The following is a 25,282-nucleotide window of genomic DNA, read 5'->3' as shown; positions in this document are numbered from 1 at the left end:
AACATGTTTAATGAATCATATTTCATAACTTAAATACAAATATAAATTGTAAATCTTAAAATCCCATGCACAAGTTGTAATGGTTCGCAGTGGCTGACCGTGTGGAGAGTGTTTGGAGGACCCAGGTGCGGACACAGATAAGCAGACCAAATTAACTTTAAACAAAAGGCGAGCCTTTATTTGAGGCTGGAGTACATGAACTAAACTAAACGAGAAGTGAACAGGGTCAACAACTAAACAGGAACCTAAATTGGGAAGAAACTAACAACAGTGAGGCTATGAACAAGACTGTGCCAGAACATGAGGGAACTGTGAAATATAAGAATAAGCATTATGAGCCATGACCTGCACAGAGACTTGAAACCTGACATGACATACGGCGTGGAACACAGACAACGCGACACAGACTGAATGAAACACAGAGACTAAATACACATAAGGGATGATCAAGGGAAGTGGTCACACATGGGAGCACAGCTGACACACATGAACCTAAAGACGGGACAGGGGAAGTGAAACTAAAGACACTGACATTGGACAGACTTCCAAAGTAAAACAGGAAACATAACAGACGCAGACTTGACTAGGGAATACAGCAGACCCTGGAACACAGGAAATGAAAGACTAGAAAAGATAAACTATGACAAAATCAAAATTCAATAATGACACAAAACTCAAAACACTGGGTCACCGACCCAGGACCATGACACAAGTTAGCTGCAAATTTGCAGCCATTTACCTTTTTTTTTTTTAAATAACCATTTCAAACTATTTACATAACAATCAGGTGTTCTACATTAAAGAAGATGCCACATAAATTATTTGTGCCACTGCAAAAAATAATTTCTTTACAAGCATTCACACTAATTAGAAGAACAATACTGTGAATGCTTTTCAAGCATTCACACTAATTAATTAAATCCTTTCACATTTGTTACTTTTCATCTGAAAAATGTCACTTACAGTAAATGCTTACAGGTGAATTTGTTTTAGAAATATTATGGTGCGCTAATTACATTAAATTTCAATATGTCATTTTATGGTGGGGTGTGATTTGTGGTTTAGCACCAGGTGAGGGGTGGAGCAGCAGGTTCAGGTTACAGTGACAGGGGAGGCTGGGAGAAAGAGCTGATGACTGCCACACCCTGGTTTAGTAGCTGCTGGGGCCTGAAAAGGAATGAACTGAGAGCGGAGTGAGAGAGCTGAGCCAGTGGGAGTTGAAGAGTGTGAAGTGAAGTGTGAACTGAATGAAAAGAATTACTGAAACCTGACACAGAACTGTCTCCTTGTGTGTGTGCGTCATAACGGAGATCAGGAACAGAGTGATACAGTGGTGCCCAGCTTCCCGCTACGACATGTCAAACCCGCAGAACCTCCAGCCAGCTCAGGCACTAGCTCAAATGATGGCCAGCATAGCGGCCTTTCAGCAGGAGCAGGCGGCAGAGCACCAACGTCATCTGCAAGACCTGCAGGCCCTGACTGAGCGGCAGACGCAGGTGCTACAAAACTTTTTGGCTCAGTTTGGGGCCGCTGCGAATCCGCCCCCTCTGGACGGGCTGGAACTCTCCCCAGAAGACCATCATCACCGCATGGAAGAAATATTGATGCCAGGGGAGGTAAGTGTCTCCCAAAGAGTGACTTTCGATGTTTGTTTGTTTTTTTAACATCTAATATTTTTAATTATATTATTAAATAGACTTTAGTCAAAGGGGTTGTACATCAAATAAAGAAATGGTCTGCTTTCTAAGTATCTTGTTATGTGTATTTGTACTCATATTTTCATCAATCCATTTCTTTTTGTTTATAGAAAGGTGCTGTTATATTTGTTATTTCTGCTGCACTCTTGACTAGCTCTCTCTTGAAGAAAAAAATCCCGGTTATATACCAGTTACTTTGCCAAAAATTGATTGCAACAGCTATTTTGTAGTGATGTGTCAGTCGCGAACGGAAGTGAACAATGCGAGCCGGCTCCTTATCCGGTCGTTAAGTCTGACATCACTAGCCGTGTCTGGGCCTAAACTCCACTGCAAGTCCATATATCAAACGATCACTATGGCATTACTGAGAGTTGAAAAACTGTCTAAAGTCTTTCATCTTTAATAAAAAGATCAGCGTTCTGCTCTACCAGGTGTAACAATTGAGTTTACATCCAGGCATCCATGAAAACGGAATTTATGACATTAAACGGAGTTAGAAGTTAGCAAGAAGTTAGGTGGATTCTGTTCATCTGAATGTAGCGTTTTCAGTGGGAGAAACGTTTTGTCACTCATCCAAGTGATTTGAATTTAGATGTGTAGAGTTAGAAATGCTACAGAAAGTGTTGAAATTAATGCAGATACCAGAGAGTTAAATCAAGTGGCACATACCAAGGTTTTTTTGTTGTTTGTTTGGGGTTTCTTTAGAATAAAGAAGTTCAGTCAGGAGAACAACTGAGATAATCCATCCACAATACGAGGTTAGTCATTCATATACTGCTGCATGAGCTGGGCTGTAGTTACATCCCAAGGTTTTAAAAACTGAGCTTAAATAAATGATTAGCGGTAATAAAAGCCGAGGGAGGTCAACAGTGATCACTGACTGTTTTAGGAGCTTTTTGAGATTAAATAGGCTTCACTCCGCACGCGAGCCTTGTGCTTTGCGCTGGGAAGAGAGGGGAGGGGTGGTAGTTACACTCTCAGTAGCACAGGAACAGAGCAGGAGGGAGACAGAGAAAAAGAGCCATGGACAACAATGTCACATTAGAAAAGTATAGTAATAATCCACAACTATTTTCAGTTGCGGATGATAAAGGATTCAGAAAGTTTATTCATGCAGGCCCAAGTTGAAATGTAAATAGCTGGTTTTTGTATTATATGATTTATTTATTACATTTTATGTGGAGTGAATGAATAAAAGTATATTTACGGTGGCTGCTAGAGACAAAGCACATACAAACCCCGAAGCATGTACAAACTCCAAAACGCGCAGTGTTGAGCTTTTGTTACCTAGTGGCTACACAAACCAGCAAGTACCAACAACTGGATTTGGTGTGTGGTAGTAAAAGGTAAATGAACATTTTTTTTTAATTATTTGAATATATATGAGTGCTTGTGTATAAATACACAAAAATTACACGTATGCTTTCAATTGCGTAATTTAAGTGATCTAGGTAGCTCTGTTTTTGAAGTTCAGTTAACGCTAGAAATGTGTTTTGGAGTTTGTACATGCTTTGTCTCTAGAGGCCACTGTATATATTTATATATAAACATATATAAATAAAACCACTTCTGTTTTGTTTTTTTACATTAGTAATTCCTTTCGTGCATAATTTTATATTGTTGTTAATAATAAATTAATTAAAAGCAACAAAACAACCTGAAGAGCCGGTTGGGAGCCAAAAGAGCTGGTTCTCTAAAAAGAGCCGGAAATCTCAGCACTACTACTTTGTGATAGGAATGATCTCTAAATTGATATTCTTTGTAAAAGATATGATTGACCAATTTTAAGTCAACAAGTCATTTATAATAGCTTAAATTCAGTGACAAGGTAGTTATCCCCGACAGAATTTGTTTTCCCCGGATCAGGTGAATTTGCTTGGTGGGGAGAGCGGATCCAATTAACTTCGCCTCCGTAACGATCAGAAGCTGAAACCTGCAGTCAGCTGAGACTGAAGAAGTCACTTGGATGAGTGACAAAACATTCCTCCCACTGAAAACAGTCCAGATGAACAGAATCAACTTTTTGGGATACTAGTTTCTGTTTCTTTGTTACTCCCGAATTCATCAAAGAGGCAACCTGGCTGTCTGTGTAAATGCTGATGCTTTCAAGTGTCATAGCAACATTTACTGTAATCGAAGCAAATATCCCGATTTCGACTCGGATTTGTTTGAGTACAATTATCCATTTGTGTTAACTGTAAAAGGGATACTGTAAAGTTACTATATTTAAGCTACAACTAGATGTGCTACAGCCTTATCATTTTATTATTTCTGTCCTTGCCTGGTTTTAATTAATAATCCAAAGAAAAAAACCTCCCAAAACACTAACAGGTCATGAAAATTCATTCAGACTTAGCAATTTGATGATTCATCCACCTTAATTATTAAAAAGCATCAGTATCTGTATCAGAATCTTTGATACTGGGCCTGTGTTTACAAGGTATCAGATGGATACCAAATCACATCACTAGTGTGGGGACATTCATGAATATCCTATTGTGCCCCCCTCCCTGCACACACCACAACACCGCAAAAACCACACCTTCCCACACATTGATAGCATTATTCAGAAAAATTCTTTAACTTTTATGCTGATTTGGATTTGCAATATTTTTATTGTGTTAGGAAGAGCCAAATACAACTCAACCACAAAAGGAATCAGTCAATACTTCTGGTCAAGTAAGTATAAAAAACTGTTTCATGACACTCCTCTTCAGTATCTGTACTGCAAGTTACATTTTTAAGTAAACATTTTACATAGCTTTGCACTTAGCTTTACCTACTCTGCAAACAAAACTATAAAGAAACAGCTGATTTCGATCAGGTAGGAATTACTGAAATTCAGATAATGAACCAGCATGCTTTCCTTCATTCATACAGTGGGATGCAAAACTTTGGGCAACCTTGTTAATAGTCATTATTTTCCTGTATAAATCGTTGGTTGTTACAATAAAAAATGTCAGTTAAATATATCATATAGGAGACACACACAGTGATATTTGAGAAGTGAAATGAAGTTTATTGGATTTACAGAAAGTGTGCAATAATTGTTTAAACAAAATCAGGCAGGTACATAAATTTGGGCGCTGTTGTCATTTTATTGATTCCAAAACCTTTAGAACTAATTATTGGAAGTCAAATTGGCTTGGTGAGCTCAGTGACCCCTGACCTATATACACAGGTGAATCCAATAATGAGAAAGAGCATTTAAGGGGGTCAATTGTAAGTTTCCCTCCTCTTTTAATTTTCTCTGAAGAGTAGCAACATGGGGGTCTCAAAACAACTCTTAAATGACCTGAAAACAAAGACTGTTCACCATCATGGTTTAGGGGAAGGATACAGAAAGCTGTCTCAGAGATTTAAGCTGTCTGTTTCCACAGTTAGGAACATGTTGAGAAAATGGAAGACCACAGGCTCAGTTCAAATTAAGTGGCAGACCAAGAAAAATCTCGGATAGACAGAAGCGACAAATGGTGAGAACAGTCATAGTCCACCATTTGTCAGACCAGCACCAAAGACCTACAACATCATCTTGCATCAGATGGAGTCACTGTGCATCGTTCAACCAATTGGCGCACTTGACACTACGGTATGAAAAGGAAAAAAAATAGAACGCATAATGGACAGGTTTTTGACGGGGCATCCACACAAATGCAAAGCAGGAGATGAAGCATCACCAAATATGTTTCCAAACCAACCTTTCAAGCCAAAGACTAGAAAATATGGTGATGCATATCATCCCTTTGGCTTCGACTGCACAAGTGCCAAGGTAGGTCTCCTCTGCAGAATTGGTTTTCCCTGCGTCGGGAGCACGCACTGGGCTCTTCACATCACGGACAAACAGTATGCCACATTCTTGATTTTTAATTCACAACCATTTTTCTAATAAAACAAAGGGGGCCTAGCAAAAAAGGTTTGGGAACCACTGCGCTAAAGTGACCTGAGTCAAAGTAAAGCCCCAGTCACAAAAGCCTAGAGACCAGTCTATGACTTAAAATCCTTACAACCACCAACCACTATATCACTAATAGTGATGGTAAATTTGATTCCTTTTACTTAATCGAGTTTGAATGAGTCACTCACCAAAATGAATCGGGTGTTTTGAGTCATTTGAGTCACTGAGTCAGTTGCTAGGAGTGTGCAAAAAATGTACATTTTCATGCAAACTTAATTTGTTTGTCTTTTCATGTAAACCCTATTGCTAAGATGAGTGATTGAAAAAGAAAAACAACTCTTTTATAGAGCAAAAAAGAGCAAAAAAATAAAGATTTGTAAAGGGAACATTTATTTTTATTTCAATAGAATATCAATGAAATTTCTGACAGATACAAAATGAAATGTGAATCAACAAAATCAAAATCAAAAATATAAATAAAAATGAATAAAATTCACAGATTACTGTGTTCAAAAGTACTAGTCCACTTCAAAATTAATTGTCCCTTACAGATTGGCATTGAGGAAAATAAGCTCCCCAACTTTTCCAGGGCTGAGACGGTTCCTCCTGTCTGTAATTATTTGTCCTGCCTTTGAAAAGATCCGCTCTGATGGAACGGAAGTTGCCACTATGCAGAGTCTCGTCTTCATAATATCGCAGGTTTTTTTGAAGACAGTGGTATGGGACTTCCACCACTCCAGGGGGTCAGATGTTCGGGGTAGGAGTGGCTCTGACAGGAATCCTTTAATCTCCAGCATTGCCTCTGTGAAGGGGTTTTGGACTCCTGGCCTCAGTGATGCAACCCGCTCCTCAAAATCGGCCCAAATCACAGGCACTGTCTCAGTGGAAGTACTGGCCTGTGGGACACCCTCTCCTTCCTCTGTGCTGGGTGTTGCCAGTGGCAGTGGTCTTAAGGACCTTGATGCAGCTCCCACAACTCTTGTTACAGCATCTTCTGCATGTCTATCATGTAAAAATACATGCTTCTTGAACCTGGGATCCAAAAGTGTAGCATCTGCAAGCAGGCTCACTTGTTCGATTCCCCCCAGCCGTTTGACAATTTCTGCCATGAGGATGTCTACCATGTTGCAGATTGGCTGATAGATGGAAGGACTTCTCTGTCTATGTGCAGTAATCCTCTGCAGCCCTCTTGCCATTAAAATGGCTTTTGATCCAGTAACAAACCTGTTGAGGAGAAATAAAGGAAAGACTATAGTTCCATGTGTTTTAATGCAGTTACAGCCCCTGCAGTGCAGTGCATTAAGCATACATTGTCATATAAAACCATTTTACAGTTTACATTTAATTATAAGCTGTTGTAAGAAACATCTTAAATGCTATTATCTGGGAAAGAATTGAAAAATGTGTTTAGGCAAATGTAATGACACAACATGAAATATATACATGTATTATGACACTATTTTAACATACCTTTTGGCACTCAGTTTCACAGTCACTTCCTCAAAAGGCTGCAGGACCTCACAGGTTTTCTTGACCATCTCCCACTCTTCAAGTGACAGGGTTTGCAGCTGTGGATTTACCAAGGCCAGGGTGGAAATGAGGGGATCCTTCACTTCCGCAATCCGCTTCAGCATGTAATAAGTGGAATTCCACCTGGTTGGCACATCTTGCTTCAGTCGTAGTTGGGGCTCTCCCATCTGCTGCTGTGTCTCTCTCAGTTTAGCAGAAGCCACTGTGCTGCGGCGTGTATATTCAGTTATTGCTTTTACCTTTCTAATAATTTCTTGAATTTGAGACTGCTGGATTCCCTTTCTGACAATTAAATTCAAAATGTGTGCAAAACAATTTAGATGGTTCCAGTGCAGAATGTCACCCACAGCCTTCTTGACATTGGCTGCACTATCACTTACACATGCAACTATCTTTTCCATAATGGCCCATTCAGTTGCAATCCTTTCCAGCTCTCTAGCCAGGTTTTCAGATGTATGGTTGTCTTTTAATTCAAAACAGTCCAACAAGTTTGACTGCAGCTTAAACTCGGCCACATAGTGGCATGTAACAGACATGTAACTTGTTGATGTGCTGGAGGTCCAGCAGTCAGTTGTTAAGCACACAGCAGGTGCTGTCTTGATTTTTTCCTGAACATCAGCTCTTATCTTCTGAAACAAATCGGGCATCAGCTGTCTGGATACTGTACTTCTACTGGGAAGAACATATGAAGGATCAAGTGCCTTGGTGAATTCCCTAAATCCTCTGTCATCAACGATTGAAAAGGGCTGAAAATCTTGGGCAATCATTTTAACCAGAGCCTGGTCAACCTTGCTCTGCTGAAGTGGCATCATGGGCCTTGACACAAATGCTCCCATGTAAGACTGCCTCTGTATTCTTTTTGCTGATTGTTGTCCTTGCCCTGCTGTGTGTGTGCTTGTATTTTCTTGCTGAGTACTTGTTGATGTGCTGCTGGAATAAACAGGTGATGTGACCGCTGTTGATAATGCTGCTTTTGAAGATTGTTGCTCCTGCTGCTGGCCGCTAGGTTTTCCAATGCTAGTAGCTGGGTTTTGACTGTGCTGTTGTTGTAGCATAACTGTGTGGTGCTTGCTACTGAGATGTCTTCTCATATTTGATGTACTTCCCCCTCGAAAAGACAAAACTGTCTTGCAAATGTTGCATTGTGCGTGTGTTGCACTTTTCATTTGAAAATGCATCCAAATATCGCTTCTTCGACGACTATCCATTTTTCCTCGTATCATTAACTCGCACTGCCGGCAAACAACACCGTAGTACTGCCCCCTTGCCCCATACACGTGGAAAAAAACAAAAACACCTTTAGAATTTTCTGTTTTTTTTATTAGTAGTATTTTCCTCAAACATGTCACATATATATTTTCTTATCTAAATAATTTAGTGAAATAGCGAATTTCTAATTATTTAACTTACATTATTGCAGCAGCAGAATGCGAGTCTGAGCATTTTTATTTTTTTAATAGTGGTGGAACTGAGTTCATATATTTTTTCCTTAAGTCTGCTTATGATCTTTTCAAAAAAACAAAGTGTAGACTGAATGTTATACTGCGTCAGTCAGACTATCGGACTTCGTCTTCAGTGAAGGTGACTCTTCCAAGGTAACACGCTCTGAGTTTCAACAGCTGATAACCGAGAGGGAGGGGTGAGTGTGTCTTATGAAGCACGAGCGCTAATGTACCTTAATGTTGGTTGCTAACCAAGAAGAAAAAGAAGCTGCGAATCGGGAGGGAGGGGGTGAGTGAGTGATTCCTCTATGCTACGATTCAGCACAGGAAGGGAGGGGGTGAGTGAGTCAGTGATTCGTTCAACTCGTTTGAGCTGTGAGCCAGGAGGGAGGGGGTGAGTCCTGAGTGATTCGCTTACTCTACCCAGATAGCAAGGAAACATTGAAACAATGTTGAGTCAATATCAGGTGATGTCATTGAATCAACTTTGAAGTGTGACGTTGACCTAACGTCACTCTTGCACCCTTTAACGTTGAAACAACGTCAGGTTTTGATGTTGAATCAATGTTGAAACCTGACATTGATTCAACGTTATATATTCTAATACTGTTGACATTGAAACAATGTCAGATTCTGATATTGAAACACTGTTGAGCTATGGTGTTGATTTTCCACCTCTTTCGCACAGTTGCTTTTTATTAAAACAACAGTTAAATCATGACTGGAAATCTACCTCTCTTTATAGGTATTTTAACCAACACTAAACTACTGCATGTTTCCATCAATACTTAAACCACCTAAACACATAATTGTACTTATTCCTCAAATTGGACACCCTTTAAAAAAAAACAAAAAACAAATGTCTCACAATGTATCATGTCAATATTAATATCCTAAAATAAGAAAGCATTGCATGTGATGTAACAGAGAAAAAACTAAACAAAAAAAGGTCAATAGGCATGTTTTGTTTGCTAAATACTTTATTAAAAGACAGTTTCCTATTTACATTTATATGTTTCACAGAAGTTTGTAATTTTTTACTCTGGGATGGGGATGCATGATGTGAGTCCTGCACCACCCAAACGATCTGGGGCGTATCGGAGCCATTTCTGCACTGCTTGTGCAAAGACAAACTCGGACATAGAGTTTGCTCCCAACTGCTGCGTCAGGCCATCTAGGACAAAAATACACACACACACACACACACACACACACACACACACACACACACACACACACACACAAAAAGTGAATTAGAGCACATGAATAAGCTCTTGTTAACTGTCTTTAAAACAAAATAAACATGGGGTCCTCGGGCTGTACAAACTACAACCCGAGCCAAAGACCAAAGACTCCATCTCCAGATTAACCGGACATGAAAGTCTTGTTATTAAGAAGGACAAAGTAATATAGCAAAAAAACGGTAAAACTTACCAAATATGCATTTGCAGAGCGCTGTATCTTTAAATGCCCTTTTTTGCTTTGTCTGGTCCTTGGTTTTTTTCCCTGCCCAGTTTAGTACCGAGGCCAGCTCGTTTGTAATGGCATAAGCCATTACACGGCGTACTCGCACCTCCAGTGTGGTCCCTCCAATCAAGGCAAAGCATCTCACCTATAGACACATTTTAAGAGATGGAATTAGCGTGTCTCATGTCTTTAATGTGTATGCAAGTGCTTGTGTGTTTAATCAACAGGCCGTTGTTATGTATTTAAATCACATCTGACAGCTATTACACTTTATAGTTACAAAGTGTACATAACCTTTATATACTTACCATTGCCTTGTTTGCCTCTTGTGATTGAAGAGCTGCCTCTGCATTGTTTAGCTCCTCAATGTTGTGCAAGGGCAAATCCAGAGGCAGTACCCCAGCATCTACCGATTCATTGCAGCCGGTATTGCGGATGGCTCTGACCTCCTCACGGAGTTCGTTAACAGCTCTCGTCAGGTCTGACAGAAAAAGATAATTTTTTTTTAAGTATTTAAGAATACAGACAACTTGTCAAAAGTTTCCTTGTGTCACACACAGATATGTACAAAGACACCAGACAGTATTTTATTACCTGGTATTTTCACTCGAGGGGGCTGGGGAAACCGTTTTTTTGTGGGCTGCTCATCCTCTGAGTCACTATATGTGTACAGGGGATTTGGTCTAAAGAAAAAAAGTTGAAAACGGTCAAAAATAATTACAAATGTGCTTTTGGAATATTATTTCCTAAAGTTACAGTTTGATTTATAACAACACACACAGGAAACGGAGATGTGCAAGAAGGTACAGTATACAAGGAATTTTTGAAGTGCACAAGTGTACACGGCTTTGCATTTATAAAAAGTTTACAAGCTTCCACTTTTTGGACTATATTATGTGGTGATATTGCAGTATGGAAGCACCACAGATATGTATAAAAGACAAGATCATAAATTCTTAGCAATCAAAGATATGTTTGTGAAATAAAAAAAGTTTTACTTGTGCTTTCTTTTATGACTGGTCTGAGTTTCAGCTTCGGACTGAAGGTCAGACGTATCACAGTGTTCACTTAGATATTTCTGAAGACTGGGTTCTGCTTCGTGAAATGTGTCTGGAAGTACAAACACAATGTATGGCCAGACATAAATTAGGACACGAAAAACTTGTTATTGTTACATTTATACAACACCAATCCAGATGATACCCACCATGGCTTATTAGAAGTCGGACTGGTGCATAGGTGAGCCATGTTGCACCAGGATGAACTCTCCTCTTTACTGTGGCGTGGATCCTGAATGTGTCTCACGGAAGATATGGAGGCCATGACAATTTCTCCCCATTTATCCATGAACTAGGGACTATTTCTGTACCACCAGTGCTGAACTGCACAATGCACCAGTCTTTCATTTTTATCTTTTTTTTAAATTTGGAGTCCTTTTTTGCCCTGTCTAGGATAAACAGGAAACAGATAATTACAATATATTTCATAGTCACTACAAAACTTGATCTATTGCTTGAACTAAATAATAAATAATAGCTTAAAATGTATATAGGCAACAATTACAAGCAAACCCGATAAAACAAACTCTTTTTTTTTTTTTAAACATACAACTGCGTGTGTATATGTAAGCATTTAAACACTGAAGATAATAAAATTAACAGTATTTTGTCTAAGTCTGCCATTGTAGGAATTCATGGCACCGAGACAAAAACTTGGCGCAGTGTGGCATCAAAATAGGCGCACACCTTCGACGCTGCGTTTTCTCCGTCTTCCTCGTCCACACGTAAATGCTAAAACGGAGTTTTCGAAAATATCCGCCCTGGCAGGCGTCTTTAAAAATCTCAGTTTACGTGTGGACAAAAGGTGCAAACGCAAGGTAGGTGAGCGTGCAGCGTAAAGTTTGAATTGAGTGCGAATCGAAGCGGGTGCTCACCAATCATTAAAAGTAACAAAGTCATTGAACACATTTATACAGTTACCTTTACGTTTATCAATCATATATCACAGATTTACAATTGTTTGTAGTACTACGCTAAAAAGCAACTACAGAGCGAAAGTCTGGGTCAAGCGCCGAGGCGACGGCAAGAACAAAGGAACCCTCGAAGCGTTAAAGCTAGCTTTATAAGGGAATATAATGGAAAAGTATGAAACGAAAATGTTTTCTTTGTTGATAGACTTTGTTCGCAGTGCAATTTATTTGTTGCCGGATTGTAAGATGAAAGTAGACACAATTTCGGGCTCCCACATTTTATCCGAAACTTTACATTAACAAGTTTTGTTTTTGTTTTTTTTACTGTTATTCAAATGCAACCATGGAAATAACGAATAGAACAAAAGTAATTCATTCTTACCTTATACTAATCGTGGTGCAGGCCAGTGCAGTCCATGAACTGATGCCTTCTCCGGTCAATTCCGCTGAGAGTAAATCTAATGTCCCGCTCTACTGTACAAGACAATGGTTACCTGGAGGGACATACCAATGTGATAGGGGTGCTGAGGAATAGTCCAAGTGGTAGCAGCTTTAATTTCCCGCTCAACCATAAATTGATGATTTTTCAACGTGATTGTTGTCACCTTGTCAACTATAAATAGATCAACAATCAACGATGACAGAACAACAGTGAATCAATGTTATTTCAGTGTCAGTGTCAGGTTTCATCAGTATTTCAATGTTGTTTCAACATTGGTTTTGTGTTGACATTTCAATCCTGACGATTCTGATGGTTCAGATGGAAAATCAACATCTGTTCAATGTCTCCTTGCTATCTGGGTAGGCAAGGCAAGGCAAATTTATTTGTATAGCACAATTCAACAACAAGGTGATTCAAAGTGCTTTACAGAGACATTAGAAACAAAAACAAATAAAAAGCATGATTTAAAATTGATTAAAACAAGCAAACAAACTAACTAAACACACACATTCATTCACACCTGTTCGCGCAATCTGAACCCTTATCGTAAGGGGAGCTACCAGTCCTTCTGTGGACGAGCTACTTTCTATTTTAAATTCCCTGAATTTAAAATACTCTCTAGACCCAGTCTAGACCCAGCTGGGGAGCTACCCAGAGCTCTAAACCCACTTAACAAACAAACAAACAAAACAGTATATAAAATCAAAACAGATAAAACCAGAACAGTAGATAAAATCTGTAGTTAATGTAAGTTTTGAAATTTAAGCTTAAAAGTGTGGATTTGGTGCTTTATTCAAATGCAGCTGAGAATAGGTGAGTCTTCAACCTGGATTTAAATAAACTGAGTGTTTCAGCTGATCTGAGGCTTTCTGGGAGTTTGTTCCAGATATAAGGAGCAGAAAAGCTGAATGCAGCTTCTCCGTGTCTGGTTCTGACTCTGGGAACTGATAAAAGACCGGATCCAGATGACCTGAGGGATCTGGAAGGTTCATACTGGGTCAGGAGGTCACTGATGTATTTTGGTCCTAAACCATTCAGAGCTTTACCATTCAGTGCTACGATTCAGCAGCAAGGAATGGGATTAGTGAGTCCTGAGTGTTTCGCTTATGCTATGATTCAGCACAGGAATGGAGGGGGTGAGTAACTCAAATGTGCTGTTAGCATGTTAGCTGAGCGATGCTACAGTGAACCAAGGAGCTATTTTCTTGATGTGAGGTTTCTACTCAAGGTTTTTTCTTCCAGTTCAGAGCAGAAATGATTTTGTTAAGAAACTGGCTGTTGTTTTTTCCCCACACAATTTTAATTATAAGCTAGATATATTTCTACTAATGGAATTAGCTTGCTAACAGCAACAGGGATGAGTCAGTGAGTCAGTTGGGATTGTGAATCATGATTCACGAGTCAGTAAAGTGATTCTCGAGTATTGAACGATTCGTTCACAAATCGAACATCACTACCGCTCAGGACAATCTCCCAGAGGGAGCTAACGGGACCTACGCTACCTTTAGCTGCACGGGCTAAAGAGGCCTGGATAACTATGGGATTTTTAAGGTTTCGAAGCAGAGTCTACAATTCTGTGATCCTGGCCTCCAGAGCTGCAGATAGGCTACATTTTTTGCAAGTATCATTATTGCTGAAGGAGGCTGAGGAGTAACTAAACATCTGACACAATGAGCAGGAAAGTGCAGGAGGGACAGGTGAAAAGGCCATGCTGCTAATGAGTTGGCTATGGCCAAGCTAAGCTAGTGAACCCCTGAAGACAAAGTGAGTGAATACTGTGAGTGAATACACAGACTGTGTGAAGATTACACCTTGACGTAAGTTATAAGTTTTTAATTAAATTGGCTACGCAGATAAGCTACATAAAAGCATCACTGTGTGTTGGAACAAGAAGTGATAGTTTACCGCAGAGAGCGAACACCAGCGACCCACTGGTGTTTGACAGCATCTCACTGGCAGTAATTATTTGTAGAGTAATTTTATTAATTCTTAACTAATATAATTTGAGTTGTTTTGATTGTGGCAGGAAGAACAAAACTCAAATCAGGAAACAGTCATTTCTTTTCAAGTCAGTTTAAAACATTTTTTTCCTTCAGATTGAATGTCCATACGACAAATACAATTTTAATACATGTTTAAGAGGTTAATATTAAACACTGCTTTGCACTTTTTATCTGCAGTGTGAACAGGAGCATGAAGAAGCAGCTGATGTGGTTCAGGTAAGGATTATACTGAATTTCAGACATATGAGCCAACTGCCTGAGACAAAGTAAAGCTCCATTGGGACTGGGACTTAATTATGTAAAACAACTATCTCGTCGGATCACTGATATTTAGTAAGAAGAAGGTTATTGTAATTTATTTTTCATCAGTCTGCTGGTTAATAAAAAATAACTGCATTTAAGTTTGTTGATTGTAAAACTTATATGTTAGTGTCCTTTAAAATTTGTTAAAGAGCAATGCCAATGCAAATAGTAATAATTTCCTGTATAACTCATATTCATCCTCAGGTCTTGCCATCCACAAGTGATACAGGTGAGACACATGCATCGTATTTATTGCATCTCATATTATTCTGTGTTTTAAAGGCACAAATATTTTTTGCAATCTACATAACTTTACTAAGAATAACTTTAAGTGCTGAGAGAAAACCATTTTTTTGTTCTTATTTTTTGTTGTTGTTTTTATCCAATCAGGAAAGAGAAAATCAGACCTTCAAAGTGACACCATCAGGTTGCAGTCACCAGCTAAGCGACAACGTCTGTCTATGCCAGGATCTGAAGGTATTTAGGTTTCTTACTAAACAGTGTCACAGTTTAAGGGTTAAACCTTTGTGCAGCACAATTTGTCCAACATCTTTGATGCTAGAAGTTACTTTTTCTTTGGGCTTTTGTCAAAATTTAACAGTCACATGTTGCATGGTATATTAGGGTTGATTGGTAAGTGGTCACATTATGGTCCTGATATTCTCTAATTCACGCAGGTTTGCTTTCTTGTTAAACATGAGAATTTACATTTTCTGGTTATTCTAGTCTATAATTCCTTCTAAATAGTTCTTTACATTTATGCCAACAGAACCAGTCATACTGTCTGATGTGAAAAGCATCATGACATTTGTACATGCCAGACTAAATACCGTATTTTCACGACTATAAGACGCACCTTACTAAAAGGCGCAGTCTCAGTTATGTGTGCCATTACTGTATTTAACACACACATAAGGCGCACCTGATTATAGGGCGCATACAATTATGCGTGTTTAAAAATAAAGCGGGAGCAAAACTGAGTTTGGAACTCACATTTTTATTACCGGTAATTGTCATCAATCAAACCCATGGAAGTCCTCATCCTCTGTGTCTGAATTGAACAGCTGCGCTAAATCTCCATCAAACATGCCAGGTTTCTTTCTTCACTGTCAGAGTCACTTTCCGTGCCGTGCGGCTCCTCGGAAATGATGCCGGCTTTTGCGAAAGCTCGAACAACAGTGCCAGCAGACATGTTAGCCCAAGCATCTACAATCCATTCGCAAATTGTGGCGTAACTCGCCCGGCGCTGCCTTCCACTCTTGGTGAAACTGTGGTCTCCATCGGTCATCCATCGCTCCCAGGCCGCTCGCAGCCTTACTTTGAACGGCCGGTTCACACCGATGTCCAGCGGTTGGAGTTCCTTTGTCAGGCCTCCCGGAATGACAGCAAGCTCACAGTTCATTTGTTTCACTTGTTTTTTCACATCGGCTGTGAGATGGGCACGCATAGAGTCACAGATCAACAGCGATGGTGATGCGTGGAAAAAACCACCTGGTCTCCTTACATACACCTCCCTCAGCCAGTCTTTCATCATTTCCTCATCCATCCAGCCCTTTTCATTTGCCTTAATGATGATTCCTGCTGGAAACTTCTCTTTAGGCAAAGTCTTTCGCTTAAAAATCACCATAGGTGGCAGTTTCTGTACATTAGCATGGCAGCCAAGCACAACAGTAAAAGAAGACTTTTCGTGCCCCGTTGTGCGTATCGCTACCGTGCTGGTCCCCTTCTTCTCCACAGTGTGACTCACCGGGATGTCGAAAGTGAGCGGCACCTCGTCCATGTTAGTGATGTGGCTGGGCTGGATGTGTTTGTCGGCGATGTGTTTGCTGCAGTAGGAGCGGAAGATGGCCAGCTTTTCATTATAATCTGCTGGAAGTTGCTGCGCTACCGTAGTCCTGGTCCGGATGGAAAAATGGCACCGTTTCATGAAACGAAAGCACCAAGACGGACCTCCTCGGAAATGTTCAATTTTCATTTCTTCTGCTAGCGAAACTGCTTTTAGCCGAATGGTGACCGTCGAAACGCTTCTCCCGCTCGTTCTTTGCTCGATGATCCAACGCTCGAGTCTTTCCTCCAACTCGGGCCACTTCGCCTTATGTCCGCGGAAACTCTGCTGCGTCTTCTTGACCTGTCGGAGCTTGTTTTCCAGCTTCCTCCACTTGCGAACCATCGATTCATTAATCTTAAATTCTCTCGCGGCTGCTCGATTTCCATGTTCCTCCGCGTAGCTGATGGCCTTCAGTTTAAACTGTGCTTCATATGCGTGTCTCTTTGCCATTTTCAGGGTTGTTAAAACAACGATGTTCCACATAATGCACATACCTGTCCTTTTATACAGGTATGTGCAATTGTCCCGGTGTATATACGATCAACGCCCACACTTCACCCTCTAGCGTTCTCATGGTGTTCTCTACTACGTCGTCCTTACAACACACAGGGCGCACTGCACTATAGGGCGCGCCGCACTTTTTAAAGAAAATCTAAGGCTTTTTTATGTGCGCCTTATAGTTGCGAAAATACAGTATTTGTTTTAAATAGTTTTTTCCTTTCTTTGTCCACAGAATCAATCATACTGTCTGATGTGAAAAGCATCATGACATTTGTACATGCCAGACTAAATGACCAAGACAAACTCAGTGATTTCTTAAAGTGAGTATTAAGTTTTTTCATATTTTGTAATGTATGGGCCTGGTTCCACTCCTGATCATGTGACAGTTTCACAAACAGATCAAAGAGAGATTGTGTTTGAAGAAACCAAAAATGCAGAAAATATCTGTAAAACATCCTCAAAAACTGCTAGTTATGTGTAATTGAGTCACACAGAGAAGATGGTCCCTTTTCAAGAGTCTTGACACACGCAAAAATAAGCAGTATATTCACATGATCACAACAATTAAAATGATTCAGTCCAAACAAACTTTATGGAAGTCACACTGGTTACACCAAGATACAGTCACAGGAATGAGTAACTACATTGATGAGGATTTAAAATTTATTAACCTAAATGCACTAACTGCACGTCTTTGGACTGTTGGAGAAAGCCAAAGTACCTGGAGAGAACAGAGGCAAACACAGAGAGAACACGTAAACTCAAAACAAAAAGGCCCCCAACCAAATGGTGGTGTGAGACAACAGTGCCATCATGAACATGAACCCTTTTGGTTCAATAGTCACCAGTTAGTTTCTTGTGTCAGTCTGTTTGACGTGTTGGTTCTTTGTTTAGTTATTTTTACATCATACTTTTGACTTACAGCCGCACAATTATAGATGACGGAATGATTCGGTAGTAAACTAAAACTTTCCAAGTTAAGACCAACAAAGACTGATATTTTTAGGAAGTTTTGGTGACTTAGCTACATTTTTTTTCCTGTTCCCGGTATCTACCAACTCTTGAAGGAAACATTTTCACTTTAGCTGACACAAAAAAGAAGGTGTAGATCAAAACAACATACAGTAAACAATTAGTGGAGCGAGTCTATAAAACTGAAATGCCTAGTAGTGATTACTATTAAAAATAACAAAACTCTCTTTTAAACCTTTTGAAGCATGCTTAAAAATGTTTTCATGACTGAATCAATTAACCCATCTTTAAAATCTTGTTCAACAGGAAAAAGATCAGTGATTTGGAGACAGACAAGAGGGAGCTGGTTGGTGTCATTGGTAAAACTGGGGCTGGAAAGAGCTCTTTGATAAATGCCATCATTGAAGAGAAGAATCTTTTACCCTCAGGACGCATCAATGCCTGCACCTCAGTCATGATCAAAGTGGAAGCCAACACACGTAGCACAAAGTATGAGGCAGAAATTGAGTTCATCACAAAGGAGGTAAAATGAATTCTCAAAGTTTGATTTGTACTTAAAACTAAATCATTTGTTATAGTGCAGTTCTTGGAGCTTAAGGCTGGGTACATGCCTCCAATAAATGGCTTGTCATCTATTTTTGTAGGAGTGGAAAGATGAGTTGTGGTCATTTTGTCAGTTTCTTGACAATAATGAAGATCAGGACAAGGAAGACGATGATGATTATCGTGATGCTGTTGAAAAGCTGTCAGCACTTTATGGAGAAGAATGGAAAGAAAAGTCCTCTGAAAACCTCATGGAGAACAAATATTTCAGAGAAATTCCAGAATTTCTCCAATCCAGGCGAAAGATTTTGAGATGTGAATCAGTAAGACAAACTCATATTACTACTATAACAGACAGGGGGACACACTGGGGATGCTGGGAAGGGGACACAGGTGAAACTAGGACATCTTGGACACAAAAGGGAACTGACCAAATTGACAAAAGATTACAAATTGGAAACACATCTCACTTCTGAAAACAGAATGCAGCATAGATCCAAAAGTCCAAAAAACACAAAACACCAAAAACAGATCCAGTGGTCTGTCTGTCTGTCTAAGAACCTTTACCTCTTCACACAACAGTGATCAGTTCCCTGTTCTAACCTAACTACCTGTTACGGCCTTAGCAGGGCCTCCTCCTGAAGGTGCCTGTGTGGGTGTGTCCCACCACCTCTTCTGCCTGAGGTGCCACCTTTCCCTGTTACACAGCTGACTCACATCAGTAATTAAAAGTATTTAAGCCCAGGGAAAGGTGAGCTCTGGGCCAGAGTGCCAGTAGTGTGGTTACAGCTAGTGAGCTGAGAGTTTGTGGTGTTTGCCGCTAGTGAGCTGTGTTTTGGTGGTTTTCAGCTAGTGAGCTGCTCTCTTTTTGGCTTACGTTTTACTTTATTGACCAACGCCTGAGTTTTGTTTGTTTTTCTTAAATGGTGATAGCGGCTTGTCCGTCTCTTTTAGTTGAGCTACTTTAATAAAACTCTTTAACTTAACCCTTTTGCCTCCTTGACTCCTTTTTCTGACCTGGACACTTTTTGTTGCTTCCCCCTCACCGCCTGGACCCTTTTAGGGGAACGTAACACTACCCTTTTTAAATCACTCTTTAGAAATTAACTGCTGAGCAAAGTGGTTGAAAACTATGCAAAATTCCCACATGAAGTAGTTTCTGCTGTTGAGAACAAGAGTGTAGTAAGTGTTATTTAAATAGAGAATAAAAACTTTTAAATAATTCAAAAATCTATTTTCATTTTGGTTTTGAATGATAATTAGAGACTTTCTCAAAACTATCAAATGGTTGATTGTTTTAAAAAGGGTTTCACATGACCTGAATTTCTCCTCAGTCTTGATCCAATATAACGCAAGGGGAAGCTTGTACATGACACAATCTGATCATTTAAATCGAAAATTGACGAAGGTTCCCTTGCACATCTATTTTGGCATTTCCCTGTCTTTAGAGCTTTTTGGAGCCAGATTTTTACGTGGTTTTCAAACCAATTTAGGAAAAAAGTACCACTTGATGGTACACTGGCTATAATTGGATCATTTGCATCAATCAAATCTTTTTTCCTTTTCACAAAAACAGATAATTACAATGCTGACTGCAAAGAAACTTATTCTTTTACAGTGGCGGTCTTCTTCGGCCCCGTGTTTTAAAAGGTGGCTTAATGAGACGGTGTCTGTGGCCAGGGTGGAACAGATAATATTTGATAGAAAGGGGAAACTGGCGAGTTTTTGTACGATTTGGTAGCCATTTCTAGAATTCTTAATTAACTGATCATAATTCATGCCTCACGCTCTGCGCGAATTTTCTTATTTTATTTTACTCTTTATTTAGTTAATGTTGTTATAATTTTTTCTTCCTCTTTTTTTCTCCTTTTTCTTTTTTACTTATAAGTTCACAAATGCTAAATGTAGTAATTGTCCTCAGTTGAATCTGTATAAGCATGCTGTGTTTAATATAAAAGCAAAAAATAAAATGATTAAAAAAATATATATATATTTTTTTTTTAGTGATCCAATTTCTTTAAGTTTTTTTTATGTCACGGACTTTTTAATGGTTTTTGTAAAGCACTTAAACTGTAGGATTAAAATTAAACTGCACTGCTTTTATTATTTATTGCAGGCTAATGAACTTTCTGCAAAATGTGTCAAGTACACAAGAAGTGATTCAAAACAAGGAGAAGGCAATGAAGGAAAAAAGTGGTTTTGGCCACTAGTGAAGTGTGTGACTGTCAGGGTGCCAAACAAGTCTCTTCTCCAGCATGTCACACTTGTGGACCTTCCTGGAAATGGCGACTGTAACAAGAGCAGAGATCAGATGTGGAAAGGGGTAATTCACATTTACTGCTCTTTGCTTATACTGTGTTGTCTGTAAACAGTCATGTTTCTATTAAGCACTGAGACATGTTATTCTCCTTTCAGATAGTTGGAGATTGTTCTACTGTGTGGATTGTGACTGAAAGTAATCGACCAGCATCAGAGAAAGAGGCCTGGGAGATCCTGGAAAGTGTCAGTAGTCTGATTGGAAATGGTGGCGAATGTCAGCAAATTCACTTTATCTGCACCAAGTCTGATCTTCTTGATGATTCTGATGATCTGTAAGTACATTTTCCATGCAAACTCCCATATTTGCGAGTTTGTTTTTTTTAAACAGTCAAAATAAATACATTAAGCAAATAAAGCCATATAATCATAAATGACTGGACCCGCAAAGCAGACTCGCACAACTGAAGCTCAATAGGTTTATTTCCAATGAAACAAATGTATACAATGAACTGGTGATTTAGTGGAGAGCACCACCCTAAGGTGGTGGTTTGGGAGAGAGTACTCAATGACTGGCTGGAAGGAAAGACTGTAGTGAATAGGTAAGTATTTTGGTGTGAGGCTCTGACAACCCAAGTTAGCAAGTATGAGAGGATATTAACCAGACCAGACATTTAAAAATAGAAGGCAACAAACTGGAGTACCAGCACCATCAGGCAGAGAAACATTGCCACAGCCAGTCTTTAAATACAATCTATGTGTTAACAAAGAGTTACAGGTGTGCAAAAGTCAGGCAAAGCTCTGCTTGGTTCCCACATTTTCACCTAAAGGCCAAGAATAAATCAAAACCGCCCAGCCTGCCCCAAATTAATGATGGTGATGGTGATGATAATAGTGATGACGGTAACAGTACAGATATGCTCATTTCTTGTAGTTCACGAGCTCATATCCATGATGGAATAGTAATGACAAACCAGCAAGCCAAGGATGGAGTAAGGAAAGAATTCAACAAGCGAAGCAAGATTAATGTGAGTTTTATAGGCTGACAGAAAATAATACAGACTCTCCACAGTTGCAAAGATGCTTTAAAATTAAATCATTTTTCCGCAGAAACACTTCACTGACGACAGTTTCAAAGTGTTCACAGTGAGCTCCAAAGAGTTCCTAAAAGGGAAACATCTAAGTCCAGAAGAGACTGGTAGGTGAAGTCTTGATGCACATGTTGTTTTAGTTTGCTCTGACTGAAAGAAGAATTATTTAATTTGAATTATAGTACGTAATTTCAAACTGTGGCACTGAAATTTCTTCTTAACAGAAATACCCAAACTTCAGGGATTTTTGCAAGATCTCAATGACTGTCACTCTGAGATAGTAAACTATGTGAGTGGAGCTTATGGGATTCTTGCTTTGATTCAAGGAGCCAACTCCGGAGGAGTGGTAAGTTCAAGTAAAAGATACACAACAACATTCTCTTACGTGTTGGGATTTATCAAATGTCTTTGTGTTTCTTATTATGTTTTTTTATGTATTAATTTATAGGTTATTAAGTGATCAATTGATTCATGTATTTTTGCCGTTCTGTTTTACTTACAGTAGAGTGACTTAAAGCCAAGTGGAGTTTATAGATCTATAAGAAATAATAAGTATTTTTTTTTTTATAGTTTTATTCCTTCAAATATTTTTCAGGATGATAAAAAAGGTGAGGTGTGTTCAGAACTTGAGAGAAACATGATCCTTCAACTTGCAAATATCAACAAAGAAATGGAAGAGACCATTACGGCCTTTGAAAAATGTCTTAATGATGGCGTTGAGAAATCCAAACGTTCATACGGAGAAAAACTCAAGAACTTCTTGTATCACGTATGTATTTTAAATCTAGTTACAAAAAAATTACATATTTAACAGTAATATGTATTTAAATAATTCTGTTTTCTTTTTTGCTTTAGGGAAAGAGGGGTGGTGCTTTTCACAGGGTACTGAAGTGTGTTGTTAAGAATGGTGGCGTCCACAAACCAAAGAACAAGACCCTAATTAACCTTAACATGATGCTGGCTTCATGTCTGACCGACAGCATTGATGAAAAATTCAGAAAGACCTTCCCGTAAGAAAAGACAAGTTCTAAACAGTCACATAATATTATTCAAGATATGTAATTTATAACATATCACAATTTTCAAATATAAACTTGCCAACTCTGCCATTAATAACCACAATGTTTACATGTTTTAGAAATGACTCAGAATGTGGAGCATTCAACGGAGTCATCAAGACTTTTTCTCTTAACACTGATTCTCTGATTGAAAAGTACAAAAATACTGAACTGCAGCTCAGATTTCTCAAGACAGAGGTAAGAGATGAAACTTTCCTATACATCAATTCAAACAGTAAAGTACAGTAAAAGGAAAAAATGAAAAATTAGTTTTATAGCTTGATGTAATTTAAAACGACGTTCATCTGTATTTCATGTTTTGTCTCTAAGGAAGAAAAAATTAAGGCAAAACTGAACAGAATGATCCGGGAACAGAAGAAAAAAGTCTACAGCAGTCTGACAGAGACAATTGTGAACATTATGGAAGAAGGCTACAAGAGTAAGAGATAATATTATTCACAACTTGGCACTAAAACACATATTTATATTTATCATTATTCAGCAAGAGAAATCTGATTGGAGTTTTCTGTCTTATTGTAGAGGCTGCAGAATTTAGTGGAAAAGACACGCTGTACAACATGAGGGAGACTATTAAGAACCATGTGCACTCAAAAAAGGACATGTTTGAGCAGGCAAAAAATACCATGTTGGAGAAGTTACGCAGTTTAAGGGTTTGTCCTGTTTTATGAAGAAATATTATGACCGTATTTTGTTATAGCTCACCTGAAGGCTTTTTCTGTGTTTAACTGGAATAGACTTATACAAAAAGTTATGTTTCCATTTATGTTTTAAATGAAGTCTGAGAAATTTCTAAATGTAATTTAATATGACTTTAATACAATATTTGATCTGTGATAAGTGAATACAATTTTTTTTTTTTAAATTAGAGAGACATCCTTGAGATTCTGGAGACTACTATGAAGGAATCCTTTGAATGTTCATTCAAGACTGATGGGAGCTCACTCCCAGGTAAACAGGACAGTTTGCTGTAATTACATCGGTTCCAAGTGCTTGATAATGCTTCCGTCCTTTTCTCTTTATCTTTGCAATCTTGCACCTGATAACTTCGTCTGTGTAACTATTTATCTGTTTTTCAAATTAACTTATAAATTACTGATTCATAAAAATTCAAATTTGTTTTTCAGATGTTTCAACAGAGCTTGATATGGTGAAGAAACGTTATGATGAACTTCCAGGCACTCCAGATGATGAAGTGTCCCTTACTGGGTAACTCCTAATATGTTATCAATGGTATTACATTAAATATTAAAAATTTTACAAAAAATAAAGAATTTTTGCTCTTAACAATGTTAACAATTATTTTAACTCAAAGTATGATGATCAGCTGAGAGGCTGCAATGAGTCCATTTTAGGGGAATCTGCAATTCAACATTTAAACTAATTATAGCCATTGGTATTCTTTAGTGTGAGGAGTTTTACAAGCAATATTACGATTTTAAAATGTAGAAATTATATTATGTTCATTGGTTATTGTTTATTGTCAAACCTTTGCTCTCTTTTTTTAATGTTTCAGAGTTGCTGACCAGGTAGTAACTGCAGAAGCCTGGACACAAACAGGTCTTACCAGAGGAAGTGCTGTTTAAAACAAAGAAAACATCCGATTTGGTCTCAATCCTTTTCAGTTGTTTTTATTTGGTCTTTGGTGACATTTGACTTTGATTTTGTGAATGTCATAAGTGATTCTGGATTTTTATTTCTGTAAGACATCTGTCTCTTTTAATGTTTTAAATCTTGAGGCTAGCAGAGAAGTTGGAGGAAAAACTGAAAGAGATTCACATCACTCTACATACATTGTTTTGATCTACTTTAATGCTTTTATTTCATGAGTTTAGTTATGGTTCATTCAGATGACAATGACAATTATATAGTACATTTCAGTACATGTAAAATCAGTCTACTTATCACAGAAGGTAAAAACATGGCAACACTTTATAATACAGCCCACAACTAACGCGTAATTCCCCTGTAATTAAAAGGAACATCAATGTATTTTATCTAAAATTACAATTAAAACTGTGATTGTATTTACCTACAAATATTTAAAGGTAACAAGTCATCCAGACTATTGATTTAAGATTTTTATTATGAGATAATAGTTTTTCATCTCAACCTTTCACACACAAATATGTGTGTTTTTGACAGGTTTTCATACATTAGAGCCACAGCAGAGGGTGCGTTTTCTTAAAAACAATATCTGAATTAGGATAAGATGGATTTGTGTATGAAAAACACAACTAGTCATAAATTTATTTGTAAAACTTAAA

At 38.5% G+C, this 25,282-nt stretch overlaps 1 protein-coding gene and 1 long non-coding RNA gene across 5 annotated transcripts; one reads left to right on the top strand and one right to left on the bottom strand.

Moving 5' to 3' along the window:
• The first annotated feature begins 1,189 nt into the window (after positions 1-1,189).
• LOC113020760 (nuclear GTPase SLIP-GC-like) lies at positions 1,190-25,282 on the top strand. Of its 4 annotated transcripts, XM_026164977.1 has the most exons (22): positions 1,190-1,616; positions 4,323-4,376; positions 14,623-14,661; positions 14,953-14,977; positions 15,139-15,225; positions 15,518-15,574; positions 17,367-17,397; positions 18,356-18,572; positions 18,694-18,915; positions 20,709-20,915; positions 21,008-21,183; positions 21,783-21,876; positions 21,959-22,046; positions 22,164-22,285; positions 22,535-22,708; positions 22,795-22,949; positions 23,078-23,195; positions 23,328-23,436; positions 23,538-23,668; positions 23,885-23,966; positions 24,143-24,224; positions 24,532-25,282. In XM_026164977.1, exons 1-22 carry the CDS (start codon positions 1,356-1,358, stop codon positions 24,599-24,601), a joined length of 2,601 nt encoding a protein of 866 aa, XP_026020762.1. In that variant the 5' UTR covers positions 1,190-1,355; the 3' UTR covers positions 24,602-25,282. The 4 variants fall into 4 exon arrangements, with proteins under 4 accessions (XP_026020762.1, XP_026020761.1, XP_026020765.1 ...); XM_026164976.1 differs by lacking the exon at positions 15,518-15,574 and having other exon boundaries at positions 1,191-1,616; positions 17,310-17,397; XM_026164980.1 differs by lacking the exon at positions 15,518-15,574 and having other exon boundaries at positions 1,191-1,616; positions 17,310-17,397; positions 24,143-24,248; positions 24,532-24,581.
• Positions 10,632-11,536, bottom strand: LOC113020777 (uncharacterized). Its single transcript, XR_003272226.1, has 3 exons — positions 11,239-11,536; positions 11,030-11,141; positions 10,632-10,714 (listed from the first exon to the last, which is right to left on the bottom strand). It is a non-coding gene; the product is annotated as an uncharacterized LOC113020777 (long non-coding RNA).

This window comes from Astatotilapia calliptera, chromosome 4 (assembly GCF_900246225.1).
Source record: "Astatotilapia calliptera chromosome 4, fAstCal1.2, whole genome shotgun sequence".
Lineage (NCBI taxonomy): Eukaryota > Metazoa > Chordata > Actinopteri > Cichliformes > Cichlidae > Astatotilapia > Astatotilapia calliptera.
This window is presented reverse-complemented; position numbering and strand designations above follow the sequence as displayed.